Source organism: Chelonoidis abingdonii, chromosome 5, assembly GCF_003597395.2.
Source record: "Chelonoidis abingdonii isolate Lonesome George chromosome 5, CheloAbing_2.0, whole genome shotgun sequence".
In the NCBI taxonomy this organism is placed as follows: domain Eukaryota; kingdom Metazoa; phylum Chordata; order Testudines; family Testudinidae; genus Chelonoidis; species Chelonoidis abingdonii.
This window is the reverse complement of record NC_133773.1, coordinates 109277157-109294095: the sequence shown is the minus strand read 5'-3', so window position 1 is coordinate 109294095 and position 16939 is coordinate 109277157. Positions and strand designations below refer to the sequence as shown.

At 41.2% G+C, this 16939-nt stretch overlaps 1 protein-coding gene across 6 annotated transcripts in view; it reads left to right on the top strand.

The window, feature by feature from the left end:
• The window catches only part of TBC1D19 (TBC1 domain family member 19), a 91921-nt gene extending 83522 nt beyond the window's left edge, over nt 1-8399 (top strand). For 2 of the 6 annotated variants that reach the window (XM_032806614.2, XM_032806616.2), the window contains 4 exons: nt 1336-1427; nt 2786-2901; nt 3706-3776; nt 5003-6870. In XM_032806614.2, coding sequence (XP_032662505.1) covers nt 1336-1427; nt 2786-2901; nt 3706-3776; nt 5003-5077 — 354 coding nt within the window. In that variant the 3' untranslated portion in view covers nt 5078-6870. Of the gene's footprint in view, nt 1-1335; nt 1428-2785; nt 2902-3705; nt 3777-5002; nt 6871-6896 lie in introns of those variants that run through there. The other 4 variants (XR_012655983.1, XR_004377320.2, XR_004377318.2 and 1 more) reach the window with 4 other exon arrangements.
• Nucleotides 8400-16939: the final 8540 nt, after the last annotated feature.

The window sequence follows — 16939 nt, the reverse complement described above, 5'->3', positions numbered from 1 at the left end:
GCAAGTGTTTGTGCATGCAGAGTTGTTTCAAAAATTGACTTGCATTTGTATAAAGTTTTGGTTGCCTTATTTTTTGTTTATGCTGTTCACAGTATTGACAGTATTAAAGTATAACATTTTTCTTTTTTTTTCTTATAAAATCTAGTTGTTAATTGCATTTTGATAAAATACTTTTATTTAAAAGAAAATGGTATTCTTTTAGCTAAGCATACGATTTTGAAAATTACCATGATTACAAGTTCTTCTTGCCCTACATAAGCTATAGAAAATGTTTTAAACTGACACGTGTTTTTTCCATTAAGAGGTTTTATAAATGAAGAAAGCAATCATATTTCCAGTTACGTAACAATGTATTATGAATTATGTGAACAGCACAGAAGAATGTCCTATAAAATTAAAATATGAGGGCCATTAAGAATCCATTGTAATACAGATTTTGTTAAAAAGTGACTTAGAACTGATCCTGCAAATGCTTGGGAATACCACTTAGTACTGTGAATAGTCACACTGATGTTCAAATAAATAAACATCACAGTGGTAAATATTCTGTTTGGTAACAAACCTTTATAGGGTTGGGTCTGTGCTTTGGGATATTAGCAGCATAGTACCCCAGTGTATGGGAATGTATGCTAGTTTCATGATTTTTAAAAGGAATTTTTAAAAAGGAGAAAATTTTTAAATGTTATTTCCACAATTTAGATCACTTAACTTGTCCTTGTTTGTAATAATTCAATTTGTCACTTCTTCTGATTATAAAAGATAATTCAAAAAGCCCTGTTTTTGTCAGTGATTAAGTGTAGTGTAACTGGAGTCTAATTTATCAGACTAAAAGTAAGACCACGTAGGTTGTGTACTACTGGGCCTTTAATAGACTTTAAGACAGATTTTTAAAAGAGATTTAGGCACCTAAAATATAGATAAGAGCCTAGGTGGGATTTTCAAAAGTACCTAGTCACCTAACTACTATTGAAGGCAATGGAACTTAGTCATTTAAGTGCTTTTGAAAATCCTACTTAGGCACCTATCCGTATCTTTCAGTGCCCATATACGTATAAAAATCTGGCCTTTAGACCTTAACTCTACAGATACTACACGTGAGTGACATGGAGTTGAATGTGACTACTCATTATATATACAGTTACTCAGGATGGAGGTGCTTGTAGGATCAAGGCCTCAGAGGTTGAAGGTATCTGGTTTGCTCACGTTACTCTAGTTGTGTATCACTGGTGTATTAATAGTTTATCTTAATGCTTAAATTAAAAGTATATTCATATTTGAATATATGAGTAATAGTGAATATATGTTTTCAGGGTGTGGTGTTGTTGTTTTTGCTAGGGCATTGTGTCACTATGTTTGCTGTTTGAGACACTTCTTCAAACCCATCTCCCTCAGCTCTTCTATCATCTTCGAGAAATTGGGGCGCAACCGTAAGTACTTCAGGTTGGTCAGGCATGACTTGCCCTTGGTGAATCCATGTTGACTGTTCCTGATCACCTTCTTCTCCTCCGAGTACTTCAGAATGGATTTCTTGAGGACCTGCTACATGATTTTTCAGGGGACTCAGGTGAGGCTGACTGGTCTGTAGTGTCCCAGATTCTCCTTCTTCCCTTTTTAAAAGATGGGCACTATATTTGCCTTTTTCCAGTTGTCTGGGACGTCCCCTGATTGCCATGAGTTTTCAAAGATAATGGCCAATGGCTCTGCAATCACATCAGCCAACTCCCTCAGCAACCTTGGATGCATTGCATCTGGCCCCATGGACTTGTGCATGTCCAGCTTTTCTAAATAGTCCTTAATCTGTTTTTCCACAACCGAGGGCTGCTCACCAGTGCAGCAGTTTGGGAGCTGACCTTGTGTGTGAAAATGGAGGCAAAAAAAAAAAAGCATTGAGTACTTCCGCTTTTTCCACATCATCTGTCACTAGGTTGCCTTCCCCATTCAGTAAGGGTCCCACTCTTTCCCTGACCACCACCTTGTTGCTAACATACCTGTAGAAACCCTTCATTGTTATTCTTCACATCCCTTGCTAGCTGCAACTCCAGTTGTGCTTTGGCCTTCCTGATTACACCCCTGCATGCTCAAGCAATATTTTTTACTCGTCCCTAGTCATCTGTCCAAGTTTCCACTTCTTGTAAGCTTCCTTTTTGTGTTTAAGCTCGCAGAAGATTTCTCTCTTAAGCCAAGCTGGTCACCTGCCATATTTTGCTATTCTTTCTACACATTGGGATGGTTTGTTTCTGCGCCCTCAATAAGGCTTCTTCAAAATAAAGCCAGACCTCCTGCACTCCTTTCCCCATCATATTAGCCTCCCAGGGAATCCTGCCCATCAGTTCCCTGAGGGAATCAAAGTCTGCTTTTCTGAAGTCCAGGGCTGTATTCTGCTGCTCTCCTTTCTTCCTTTTGTCAGCATCCTGAACTTGACCATCTCATAGTCACTGCTGCCCAGATGCCACCCACTTCTACTTCCCCTACTAATTCTTCCCTGTTTGTGAGCAGCAGGTCAAAAAGGCTTTGGGTGGAGGTGACTTAGAACCCTTTCAGTAGGTTTCGTGGATTAGGAAATTTTATATTAATAAAATTGATGTGGAGCCTAGTCATAGACGATACTGAACATTTCCCTACAAGTCTTGATTAGGATTTCAGGACACTACTGCAGCATAAATATTAATAATAATAATAATAATAATAAATACAAAGACTTGCAGGTCATGGAATTCCTTTTGAATGGTATATCTGTAATTTGTGAGAAAAATATAATACTTTCTTGTCTTCCATTTTTTTACAGACTACGAATATCGTTTAAATGGATGGTACGAGCATTCTCTGGTTACTTAGCTACAGACCAGCTTCTGCTTTTGTGGGACAGAATCCTAGGATACAATTCTCTAGAAATTCTTGCTGGTAATGGAAAATTATATTTATCAATAATTTTAAGGATAACACATGCCAAATTAAAATAGATGTTACTAAGAGAGGAAAATTCAGTTCCTTTTATCTGACTGCTGAAAACAGATTTGCTGAAAGTCAATATATATGAAATAGGTAAAGCAGTAATTTATGCATTTTTCAGTTCTTACAGGAATTGTCAGTGAGTTAAACTGGTTTTTATTGTGACTACTTCTCAATATTATTAGTAGTAGTATTTTCTTTTGGTAGCATTGATAAAATGCTAGCTGCTTCGTGAACACAAAAGAAGGCCTGTATGTTCCCTGCCCCAAAGATAGCATAGTGCATAGTCTAGTTTACGTTAGTTTGTCACTGCTATACAAAAGATGTTGTTCTCCCTGCCCTCCACCCCGGGAAAGATGACTCCTTTACTAACAATAGGAGTCCTAAAAATTCTCCTTATTTTCTACTACTCTATACCCCTGCTCTTCAGAAATGTGAACTTTATTTACTTTTTTTAGTAACAACATTAGTTAAGTTAAAGAACCAATTTAAAATGTTATTTTCACACAGTTAAAGCCCAGTCACCTTAAACATATTATTACTCAACTTTTTCCAAGGAACACAGTAACATACTTATTCATTTTTATGAAGGAGCAGCCACATGGCAAGAACTAGAGCACTGAAGTCCACTACTTGCTATCTTTCAAAAACAGAATGGTTGCTAAAGAGAGGGAGTGTCAATAATTTTAGATCAAGATTAATTCTAACAATTTAATTAATAGGTCAGCAGTTTAATTATTGTGCATTCTTTTTCAGTCCTGGCAGCTGCTGTGTTTGCTTTCCGAGCAGTGAACCTGATGGAGGTGACATCACTGGCTGCAGCTGAAGTAAGGATAAGTTTCAGTTAGAGGAGATTGAAATAGTTCTTGATGCATTGCCAACCAGAGCAATTTAAGCTTTGGAAGTACATGGTATGCAATACAAAGCTCTCTGCTTAAATTCTTACCTTAGGTAAAAACTCGGAGGAAGTTACAAGAATATAGTACATAAAATTCCTTTTTTGGCACATTTGACAAAAGCATGTAAAATGTTATAAACAACACACTCTCACTGAGCTCTTTGTAGGGGGGAGGGATTGCTCAATGGTTTGAGCATTGGCCTGCTAAACCCAGGGTTGTGAGTTCAGTCCTTGAGGGAGCCATTTAGGGATCTGGGACAAAATCAGATAGTGATTCAGAGTCCTTTCCAGTTCTAGGAGATAGGTATATCTCCATTATTTTTCCTTTCTTTCATCTTCTTCTTTGTGTATCTGAAATGAGTTCTTTTTCACTATTTTAGTATATGGTCTAAATTTATTCTACTAATATGATTAAAGAATATTACACTTAAAAATTGGGGGGGGTTTGCACACTCATTTTTATTAATATAAAAAGATAATTGCTTCTATGCCTTTTTATATTACATAGATTTTAAAAGGTTGCTTTTATCAAATAATAAATTAGAAATTTCGTCTTCATAAATGTTATCATGCTACATATGTGAAAACTGGCCAGAGTGAAGGTTATTGTTACTAATTAGTATTTTTGTTCATTTTTTCCCCTAAGAAGCTGATAAAATTCTATTATATATTATGGAATGTTGGTGATGACTAGTTACATTTTTTTTAAATATATATTTCCATCCGATGATGATTCACTTTAAGTCATCATTAAAGTTATAGACTTATCTTACAAGTGCTACCCAAGACGCAGAATAAAGATTCATAATGTACGATTATTTTTAGAAGCAAGTTGAAATGTTAGACCTCTTATGCATAGTATCATGGGTTTATATTTGAAGTAAGTCTAAAGGGTAGAATAAAGTGACTTTACTTGCTGTCTGTACACATAGGTGCACTTTTTTTTTTTTTTTTTTTTTTTGCGCATTGAAAGGTTAGATTGAAAAATCTGAGAAAAAGGAACCTCCACAGACTGTTGTGATATAGCAAAGTTTAGAAAGTAATTATTGTCAATATCATATTCTGCAATTTGCTGCAGCTTTTTCTGATTTCTTAGGTACTACTTCAGAGAAATTTGACTCAATTTTAGCAAATCCTTTTTGTTCTTTTTCCCAGGCTGTACTTGCTGACCTTTCAACCTTGAAGGTTATGCCTCTTCTTCAGATCTTCCTGTTTGCCACTGTCTCTTGATCTGCTTCAAGGTCACTGACACCGCACATCCAGTCTTTCATTAGAAACTAATAATGAACTATGCAACGTCTGCATAAAACCAAATTAAACTGTATGTATATGTCACTTACAGATCATGTTCTCTTTACAGTTAAGTGTAAGTTTTTCTACATATAGAATAATAACTTTACACTCTAACCTGTGCATTTGCATGCTGCTGTATTTCAACATAACAGCAATTGATATAACTGATGAGGTATGAGAATCATTACTTGTGCATATAAATAATACAAATCAATGTATAAAATGCAATAAAACAAAGGTAATGCAGTTAAATTCTTGATCTAATATGAGTGCCGTAACAGATCCACTAATATCAGATTGGAAAAAACTGTTTTTCATCTGATTATTACTTATTCAAACCCCCACTACAGGAATGTCAACTCAAGAGTACAGTAACACTTGAAAATGTGCTTTAACTTTTTGGAACTTTTATGTCATTTCCTAGGAGAAATCAGAGAAATGCTTCTGTTCAATTTCTGTTTTCCAGGAGTCCTCTTCGTGTTCTTCACCATTTTACTTATTTCTTTTTAATCTATTGATCCCCCACAGCCTTTCTAGATGTCTATCACTAAGTATCAAAGGATGAGAGTTTGAAAAGTGCCTAAGAGAGTCTTGCCTTGCAAAAAGTCCTGGATATAGCTTCCTCCAGAACTTGTCAAAGCCTTGCTTTAGGTGAGCCAAAGCAGTTGCAGGAGAATATGCTCATCACAACCTTCCATATGGAGCTGGCTAACTGGGGAAAAAAAGGGACTTGCACCTTATAATGGGTGTGGTGGAGCGGGGAAGCTCACAGGGATGGACAGGAAAAGGGCAGAGGGCAGGGCCAGGTTTGGAGAAGGACACTGCACTGTCCTTTCTGCTGACGGGAAGAGTGGCAGTGGAGGGAGGGGTATTTATTCCCGATACAGCCATGGCTGACAGCACCCATCCACCCATGAGCTTAGCAAACCTCTTGACTCTCTGTGGGCATTACAGTAGTTGCCCCTTTCCTCGGGGCCTGGGAAGGAATTTTTCCCTCTCCACTAGATTGGCTGAAATGAGGTGGTAGTGGGGGTTGTCTTTCCACAACTGGTCTGGTTCCCAGTGAGGGGAAGTGGAGGGGTTAGGTTATAATGTCACAACTTAGTATGTAAAACTAATTGTGAATGTGCTGTGCAAGTACTCATTATGGAACGGATACCATTATCAGATAAAATGGTTTGGAAGAAGATTGGAAGGAGAGCATCCTGTAAAGGGGTTTTGGGGACTCCTACGTCTTCTACAGTGGGGAACTGATGCTTCTCCTTTTCCTAGGCCCCTTTAAGGAAGCCAAGGAAGGGGGCTTGGGGCTCCTACGTCTGGAACAGTGAGAAGCTGACTCCCCTTCTTTTATAGCAGGGTTTCTCAAACTGGGGGTCAGGAGTCCTCAAGGAGTCATGAGGCTATTATATGGGGGGTTGTGAGATGTCCGCCTCCAGCATTTATAAGAGTGTTAAATATATAAAAAGTGTTTTTAATTTTATGGAGGGGTTGCACTCAGAGTCTTGCTATATGAAAGGGGTCACCAGTATAAATGTTTGAGAACCACTGTCTTCGAGCCTCTCCCCCCACCCCTTTCACCTCATATAAGGGGAGGGTAGAAGGGTTCCAGCAATAGGAATGCTGGGACAAGGTTGGAGGTTATATGGAAATGATGACCTGGACTGTATAATTTGTTGCCGGGTACTGCCAGATACATTAAGTGAATAAAGTTGCAACCTAATAAAACAATATCCATTGCCTTCTGTTTTTCTTCCAGCATGGATGCATTATGAAGATGGCAATTCTTTCTTATCCCCTATCCCACACACCCTTTTCAAGACCTGTATGTGTGTGGCCTCTGCTGGTCCAAGAGCTCAGGCTTCAATTCAGCATCCAGCTCAGATCCCTGCATGACTGTGTATTGCACTGTCACTAGACCACCAGGTGGCCCATCTTCTATTGATTATAATTTCTTTTTATGTTTTTTTCCAGGGATTCTGAAATACTAAACAGAGTCATTAGGATTAATTTATTACTTTATTTTAATACCTAATAAAGGATTATAGTTAAAATTGAGTGAAGTGTATAACATTGCATACCCCATACATTCACCATATCACTTTATTTTGGACCAGTTTCTACTTTTCAAATACAGTATGGATGTGTGTGGAACGTGACCCTCTGTATTTTAAGAGAGATCCAGCTTCCATTTACACTAGACTGTTATCTACATTATTAATATACAGCATTAACAGTGCAAATATTAGTTTTATATAGACCCCAGAAAACATACTTATACCTTGCATATAAATTGGGCATGCTGAATGTCTGACAGTAAGGCTATGTCTACACAGCAATGTAAGCCCAAGCTTAAGTCTCACCCCCTTGCATCCACACACTAATTGTGTTAACCTAGGGCTCAAACCTAGTGTCCCAGGACTCTGCAGGGCTGGAGGGTCTGAGCCTGTGTTAAGCTGGGATCTAGTGTCCAAACCCTATTGCTTTCCTGTTTGCACACAGTGTTGGTCTGACTCGAATCCTGGAAGTCCTCTGGCTGTATTCCAGAGATCCTTAGGGCAACTTCCTTAGTCCTATCTCTGCTGACAGTCTGTGGTACAGTCTAGTGCAAATGGAAGCCACACCTCCCTTTGTCAGTTTGAGTACATTGACACTTCCCTTATGATTATGGCCATGCAGTCAATCTCAAAGCAAACATCTAACAAAAGAGTTAATTACAATTATATGAAATTACATAGTTTAAAATAGTAGTATTGCAGAAGACTAGGACCTGGCACGTGAATTTGAAAGCTGACTATATTTTTCAATGGACACACAATTTGTGCAAGACAAAGAGTGTAGCTAATTTTTTATGCTTTATATTTTTTTTTTTAACAAATATGTTGGATCTCTTTATATACCTGCTGATTAGGACACAAATTAGATTTTGGCAAGCAAGGGCTCAATGAAAGCTCTGGGATTTACTAATGACTCTATAGTTAGTTTTATCCAGCAGATTTGGTGGTTCATAGAAAGAAATATTTTGTACTTATATGGCACTTTTTCATCTGAAAATCTGAAACCGGGATTAGTTATAGTTCCCAAGACCCCTTACTAATGTTAAATCAGTACAAATGAACTATAGATAGCAGTGGTATTTAATTGTTTTCTATCTGTACAGAATTGTGTCCTAACTTTTTTGTAACCTAGTGACATGGTATTTTCCTCTTTCTACTTTCTTTAGATGCTTTTAGGTTACAAAAAAAAAAAGAGTTGCCTTGAAGGCTGATTCTGATTCATTGATGCTGATGTGAAGATTGGACTGTGGAAAATTGGCATTGTTACAGCTTACAAAGGAAGTTAGTTATTTTCTGTATTCATATTACTAGTGAAAAATTTGATTTCACCAACTTGACAGACATATAATTAGATGTTTAATTTTAGTTCATAATACTTAGAACTTGCCAGACAAGCAAACACAAACACTTCAACGTGAAAATGTATTATAAACATTAACCTGAACCAAAACTAACTTACAAAGACTGCTATTGTTAAAAATGAAATGCAAGAAGAGTGATACTAACACTCGCTTCCCCAACACACACTTTGCACATTCAGGCCATAGGACCCCACCTTGTCCCTCTACCCTACAATACATAGCCTTGTAGGACTGGAAAGGACCTCGAGGGGTTATCTAGTTCAGTCCCCTGCACTCATGGCAGGGCTATGTATTATCTAGCCTGGGGTTCTCACAACAATGTTTTGATGGCCTCAGGTACGGCCACCAACTCTTGCTGGTGGCCACTTCGATAATTTTTCCTAAAATACTGAATTAACTTTTTAGGAAAAACATATAAATAAGAACATATACACATCCAAATCATAGTAGTTTATTTATGTAAGGGTTTTTTGCAGACTGAATAATAAAAATAATGTACAGTTGTCTCTGTTCTTTACTAGACCTAAACAGAAAAGAAACACAGATAAGGTGCATGGCATGTTCTTGTCTTGTTGTTTCTTTGCTTTTTGGTTGCATTTTTGTTTTAGGCTTGCTAGCTAGTAAGTCTGCTTCTATGAAAAATGATATTTGTATGTTAATATCATTTCTCACAGCAGACTTCTTAGCTAGCTGGGAGACAGTGAAAAGCGATATTAACAAACATATAAATATCACTTTTCACAGCAGACTTACTCAGCCCTGGAAAACTGATGAAGAGGGAGATAGTGGGGGCCCTGGGTAATGGGGTGGAGGAGTTTAGGGATGGAGTCTGCCGGGTCCTGCAGCTGGGGGGCCACAGCCTGTGACCAGAGCCCACTGCCTTGCAATTGGAACCTGCCCGGAGCCTGCTGCGCGCCACCCCAGGGCTGAAGCCGGAAGCGAGAGCCCCACTGCCTCCAGGAAGGCGGGGAACTCACAGGTGTCTGCTCCTCCAGCACTGTGGCTCCAAAGGGGGGCAGGGCCAAACCCATCCTGGTGGTCCCAAGGGAGGGGCCACTGTTTTCCCCCAACCCTCCAATCACTACCCAGAAGGCTGTGGCTGCAAGAAGAGCCCCTGGTGGCTGCATTTGAGAAACACTGATCTATCCTTTGTGAATGTATCTAGTTATTTTTGGAACCCTGTTATAGCCTTCTGTTATACTATTAATAAGGTCATCATTTTACTAGGCTTTTGCTGAAGGGGTGGCTTCAGGGAAAAGACGTTTGGATGAGGGAATTTACAATTTTCTTGGGTGATTTCTAAAAGATGGGGTGGGTTTGGTTTAGACGTTGTCATATTTTGAACTTGTATGCTCAGTTTTGTACATTGGAAGTATTTGTACAAGGTTCTAGAACATAAGGATAAAGAGATGTAGAAAAAGTGAGAAATAACATAGTGTTACTTTAACTGAAAGAAGAGGAGTGGAGGCATTAGGCTCATAATTAAATTAGAATCATTCTTGTATGACATGTATAATAGAGTTCTGTAAAGTGTGAGCAGAGGTTTAAAAATGTAGATGATTTTAAGTCCAAGCTGTTCTCTGTAGTGTGAGTGGCTAGATAATACATAGCCCTGCTATGAGTGCAGGGGACTTTGAATGGCAGTCAGATTTGTTCAGACCCTCCCCCCCTCTGAAATGATAAGCTGCTTTCTAAGGAGGAAGAGCATATTTGAGTTTAGCAATCTATCTGTGTCTCTTCAGAGATGATTTTTCCTTCCAATTAATGGGGTTGTTGCCTATTAATAAGCGGTTTATATAAACATCTCTTTATATTTTCCTACTCTAGTATTTACATTTACCATGGATGCCGAGATGGAGTTCAGCTGTGAGGTGAAGTCGAAAGAGAAGGATTTGTTTGACAAACAAAATTTGAGACACAGAGATTATTCTATTTGTTGTGTTCCCAACCAGTATTTTTGTACATTGGGACAGTTCTAAACATGGTCATAAAAATCTCAGACCTGTCTTTTTATTTTTGACAAAGTAAATAATAGTCTTTCCTAAACAAAACTATTCTTTGCCCAATAAGATATGTAAAAGGCAGAAAAATGTTATCTTATTAAGGGTTACTTATACTATAAGAGCTGATACTTTTTATTCACACTTCAAAACAATTTTATGCAGACTATTCTAAATGGTAAGTCCTTTCTCATTTTTTTTTTTATCTTCTGAGGGTGTCACATTAAGTTCTAAAATTATATAAAACTTGGAGACAACCTTTTCTAAACCAAAATGATTGAAGCAAGTTTCTTACAGTCTTAAAAGTTGTCTTGTTAACATCTTTTAGACTGAATTTATCTACTTTTAGAAAAAATATCTTTAATCTGAAAACACAATGGTAAGATGATGATGTTGTTGTTGTTGTTGCTGTTATGAAGAAAGTGCTTAGTGTATTTCTCTTTCCTGATTTGAGTCTACACCCTCAAATGAAGAAATGTTGCTGATATCATTCAGGAAAATATTCCAAGGCAAACAGAGCAAGGCCACAGAGTTTTACTCAGCCTAATTCTGACTGAAGTATGCCCCAGACCCCTAATTCTTGGTGGGACTGGACTATTCAGAGGATAGGTTATTACAGAATTTAGAATCTTTCACCTCCAGATAAACTTCCCAGTCTGAAACCAGGTCATATCAGCAGCAATAAAACTGATGACTTTCAGTGGTACATAAGTGAAATAAGTTTGATTGTTTGGTCCACTTTCTAGCAGGCAAGTAATTTCTCACTCAGCCGGCACTAGTTTGCAACCTTGCCATTTTTTGGCCATCGTGAACTGAGCCACACAGCTTCCGCCGCAAACTCTGCTCATGCTTCCACCGCAAACTCTCCTCTCCTACTCTTTCAGCTCTAGCGAGCTTCCCAACTCTGTGAAAGCTACAGAAGACAACCATTTGCCACCTTTTATCGGCCATCTTGAACCGAACAGGTCTCCTACGTTTCATGACCTTTTTTCCAGGATTACCCATGCAGGTGCCATAGTGCGGCAAGCATGGAGCCCACTTAGATCTCCACTGCAGTTTTGACCATTGTAAATACCTCGCAGATTATCCAGCAGTATGTGCAGTACCTGCAAAACCAGGCGAGGAAGCGACGACAGTGCGATTACTATACTGATGAGGACATGGACACAGATGTTCCTTGAACCATGGCATGTGGCAATTGGGAGATCATGCTGCCCAGGTTCATGCCATGAAATGCCAATTCTGGGCCTCGGAAACAAGCACAGACTGGTGGGACTACATAGTGTTGCAGGTCTGGGATGATTCCCAGTGGCTGCAAAACTTTCATATGCGTAGGGCCACTTTCATGGAACTTTGTGACTTGCTGTCCTCTGCCGTGAAGTGCAAAGATACCAAAATGAGAGCAGCCCTCACAGTTGAGAAGCGAGTGGCCGTAGCACTGTGGAAGCTTGCAATGCCCGACAGCTACCGGTCAGACGAGAATCAGTTTGGAGTCGGCAAATCCACTGTAGGGGCTGCTGTGCTGCAAGTAGCCAACACAATCATTGACCAGCTGCTATCAAGGGTAGTGACTTTGGGAACTGTGCAGACCATTGTGGATGGCTTTAATGTGCTGGGGTTCCCTAACTGTGGCGGGGTGATAGATAGAACGCATATCCGTATCTTGGCCCCAACACACTGCGGTGGCCAGTACATAAACTGTAAGGGGTACTTTTCCATGGTGCTGCAAGCACTGGTGGATCACAAGGGACGTTTCACTGACAACAACATCGGATGGCCGGGAAAAGTGCATGACTCTCGCATCTTCAGGAACTCTGGTCTGTCTGAACAGCTGCAGGAAGAGACTTACTTCCCAGACCAGAAAATTACTGTTGGTTATGTTGAAATCCCTATGGTTATCCTCGGGGACCCAGCCTACCCCTTAATGCCATGGCTCATGAAGCTGTACACAGGCACCCTGGACAGTAGTAAGGAGCAGTTCAACTATAGGCTGAGCAAGTGCAGAATGGTGGTAGAATGTGCTTTTGGACATTTGAAAGCATGCTGGCTCAGTTTATTGACTCGGTTAGATCTCAGCACAACCAATATTCCACTTGTAATTGCTGCTTCTTGTGTGGTCCACAATATGTGTGAGAGTAAGGGGGAGACTTTTATGGCGGGGTGGGAAGTTGAGGCAACTCGCCTGGCGGTCAATTTCACACAGCCAGACAACAGGGCGATTAGAAGAGTGCAGCAGGGCGCACTGCGCATCAGAAAAGCTTTGAAAGCCAGTTTCATGACTGGCCAGTGTACGGTGTGACAGTTGTGTTTGTTTCTCCTGAAGTTACTCGCCCCCTTATATATATATATATATATGTGTGAAAGGAAATAAAGTCAAAATTGTTTAAAAACTGTTCTTTATTATTTGTTGCACAACACATTGAGAGAAATCAGAAGGGAGACCTGGGAGTGTGGGGGGGAGTATTGGGTTAGTGGGGTGGAGGAGGAGGGAAGGACAAGTCCAGAAACCAAATCAAAAGTTCGCATATGCCAGCTTTCTGCTGCTTGGGCAATCCTCGGGGGTTGATTGTGTGGGTCCCTGTAGCCCCTCCCCTCATGTTCTTGGGCATCTGGATGAGGAGGCTATGGAACTTGGGGAGGGGGGAGGGAAGTTATACAGGGGCTGCAGCGGCAGTCTGTGGTCTTGCTGCCTTTCCCGTATTAGATCCACCATACAGCGGAGCATGTCAGTTTGCTCCCCCATGAGCTTGACCATAGCGTCCTGCCTGCTCTCATCGCGCTTGTCCCTCCTCTCTTTGTGTTCCTTTAATGCTTTACAGGACTTTGCAATTGTTAGCCTCCACGCATTCAGCTGGGTCCTATCAGTGCGGGAGGACTGCATGAGCTTGGCAAACATGTTGTGGAAGTACAGCAAGAACTGACAGGGATTTGAAGGGAATTTCAATGCAAATAGTCTCTTTTGTGAGCAAGAGTTAGCCTAGCTGTTACTCTAATAATGCAAGATTTGTAGAAGCGAGGATTGTGTGAGTCGAGTGGGAAAGAACTGTGTGAGAAGTTGTTGCAACCTTGTGTTAGATATGGAATGTAGACTGTAGTCTAAATAGAAGTGAGAAAAATAAGATATCAAGATGACCTATGTATAAACAAAATGCAGCTGTTTCTTATTATTGTATGTAACAAAAGGTAAAAATGCTGTAATTGTTTACCTGTAGAGAGACCTGCCTAGGAGGCGGAAACCTTGTGTCCTAGTGCACTCTCCCTCTATGCAATTGCTTGAGAATAAAGTATCTGACTTAGCTGCATCCAACCAGAGAGTGAGAGCTATGTTTTTCTCCGACACTGTCATCCCGAGTTCGTTTTTTCTGCCTTCTAATCTGGACCAGCCTCTGGGACGGAGTAGATAGGGGCCGCGTTGAAACATTTGCACCTGCAAGAGGAGAAAAAGGGAGGGTAGTATTTTAAAATATACATTTCAGAGAACAAAGGGGACACTTTTTGGTGTGAGTAAGCCATCACACATGACCAGGCAACAGAATTCAGCCTGCAGGCAGCCTGGGACACGCGGGGTTTTGCCTCTATATTCATTTGAATGCTTTCAAACTGCTGGTTCCCTTTTCCCACAGCAAGTAATGCCTGGTGGGTTTGCCATATAAAAGGAGGGCCTGTGGGCTCTCTGGGATGATTGCTTCTCTCTCTCTCTCTCCCTCTCCCTCTCCCCTCCAGTAAGGCTCTGAGCATGGCTCTGATCAGGCTCTCACTCACCAGAAGTACCCCTTCAAGGTCATGGTCCGGGAGCCTGCCTAGGGAGCATTAAGAATAGGTCCTGGCTAGGGGGGAAAATGGATGCCCCACTTGCCGCCTGTGTACTGTCGTCCTCCTCATCCTTTCTCCGTGCAACCCCCCCCTGCAGGTGTCCACAGACAGTGATGAGGTAGTGGTGGCGTTAACCTCCATAACTGCATGCAGCTCACGGTAGAAGCGATATGTATGGGGCTGTGATCCAGAGTGCCTGTTTGCCTCCTGGGCTTTTTGATACACTTGCCTGAGCTCCTTGATTTTTGTACGACACTGCTCTGTGTCCCTGGCTCTGGAGACTTTAGCGTAGGTATTTGCGTTCCTTTTTTTGGAACATAGTTCTGCCATAACAGACTCGTCTCCCCAACATACCATGAGATCTAGTACCTCCCGTTCAGACCATGCTGGAACTCGTCTGCGAATCCGGGACTGCATGATCTCTTGTGATAGTGGACTCTGCATGGTCACCTGTGATGGTGGACTGTGCTGATGGTCACCTGTGCTGATGTTGACCAAACACGAAATGAAATTCAAAAGTTTTTGGGACTTTTCCCGCCTACCTGGCTAGTGCATCCGAGTTGAGAGTGTTGTCCAGAGTGGTCACAAGGGAGCATTCTGGGATAGCTCCTGGAGGTCAATAATGTCGAATTGCATCCATAATACCTTTAACCCGGGACTGCGATCTCAATTTAAGCGCTACTCTACTTGCCGAGGTAGAGTACAGAAATTGGATTAAAGAGCCCTTTAAATAGAAAAAAACTGGTTTGGTCGTGTGGACGGAATCATTTTTTTTTTCTGAATTAACTCGGCTAATTCCGAAATAACAGACTAGTGTAGACCAGGCCTCAGTATTATAGTAAGTTTTCAGGATTTCCCTCGCCCACAGATGTAAACATTCAGCTGTGTGATTCCATTTCCTGTATAGTAAACTAAGATAGCAACAGTTCTTCCTTCAAATGTCCTCTGAATATTCCCTCTCCTGAGATGCACTGGCTGGTGCAGTCTGAATGGTAAAAATCTACTAGCTGTAGTCATTGCCTCCCACATGCCTCCCTTGCCTGCTCCTCTCCCCCATACACACTGAACTCTGGATGTTCTAGGGCAATGGATTAAAAGGAGCGTGGTGCTCCACTACCTCAGTTCCTTCCCCCATGACCCAAAACCCTTTGGTAAGTAGGACTCCAAGGTAGTGAAGAAAGGAGGATGTGGAGTATGAATATGCAGAGTCCATCTCAAAGAACCTCACTTAGAGGTAAGTAACCTTCATTTCTTTTCCGTGTCTTCCACATATTCCCATTCATGGGATAGATTACCGAGAACTCTGGGTCTCACCATCCTGGGTCAGAATACTGCTTATTAAACAAGGAGTGCAGGACTGCCTTGTCAAATTTTGTATCTGATAGAGATTCAGAGTCTAAAGAATAATGTTAAGTAAAAGTGTGAACAGAAGTCTAGGTTGCTGCTCTACATATCTCTGCCAGAGGAATATGTCTACAGCAGTGGTTCTCAAACTTGTTCCGTCGCTTGTGCGGGGAAAGCCCCTGGTGGGTTGGGCCGGTTTGTTTACCTGCCGCATCCGCACGTCCGGCCGATCGCGGCTCCCAGTGGTCACGGTTCGCTGCTCCAGGCTAATGGGAGCCGCTGGAAGCAGTGGCAAGTACGTCCTTTGGCCCATGCCACTTCCAGCAGCTCCCATTGGCCTGGAGCAGCAAACTGCTGCCAGTGGGAGCCACAATGGGCCGAACCTGCGGACACGGCAGGTAAAAAAAACCGGCCCGGCCTGCCAGGGGCTTTCCCTACACAAGCAGCAGAACACGTTTGGGAACCACTGATCTACAGAAACTTGTGCTCCACCACCTCAGTCCCTTCATCTGCAATCAGCTGGATGGTTACAATGTTGCTGTATGATCCTTACGGATTCTTAGTAGCTCAACAATTGGTATAGGGTTAGTTCTTACTTAAGTACACAGTGTTGTTTAGAGATCATTAGTTAAAAGATAACATGTCGGATCAGAAGACTAAGAATTCTGGATTGAAAACCTGTCTCATGCCTGTGGTATGCCCAGCATGAGATGCACATGCTAGGTGCTTGGCATGTTAGGGGGAAGGTCATTCTCCCTCTAAATGGCTGATCTGCTCAACATTTACCACAGGGGCAAAGAAAGAGACAAAGTCTACCTATAATAAAATTGCCTGAAGTGCCGACAGTGGCAGCTGGTTCTTAGAGACCGCCTTCAGCTGCAACAACTTCACCTAGAAAGAAGTGAGATTCAGCTTCTGTGTGAGGCTCAGGTTCCAAGAAAGTTAAGAATCAGAAAAAGAAGACCAGGTTTGGATCAGTGACAGACCCTGTTCCCACAGCTATTCCTTTCAGAAAGACTTTGGTTGTGGTACTGAGAAAAATTGTGCAGCCCTCCTCAGTGTTGGCCTCATTACAAAGAGCCAATCCGAGAGAAAAGGATTTACAGGGACAGAATCTCATTATGGAGTCAGGCTCTGACTCAAGCTGTCAGCGCAGAGTTGGGAGTCGTCCCTCTATGGATCTGACAATATCAGATCTGGAGGAGTTTATCCTAAGAATGAGATCTA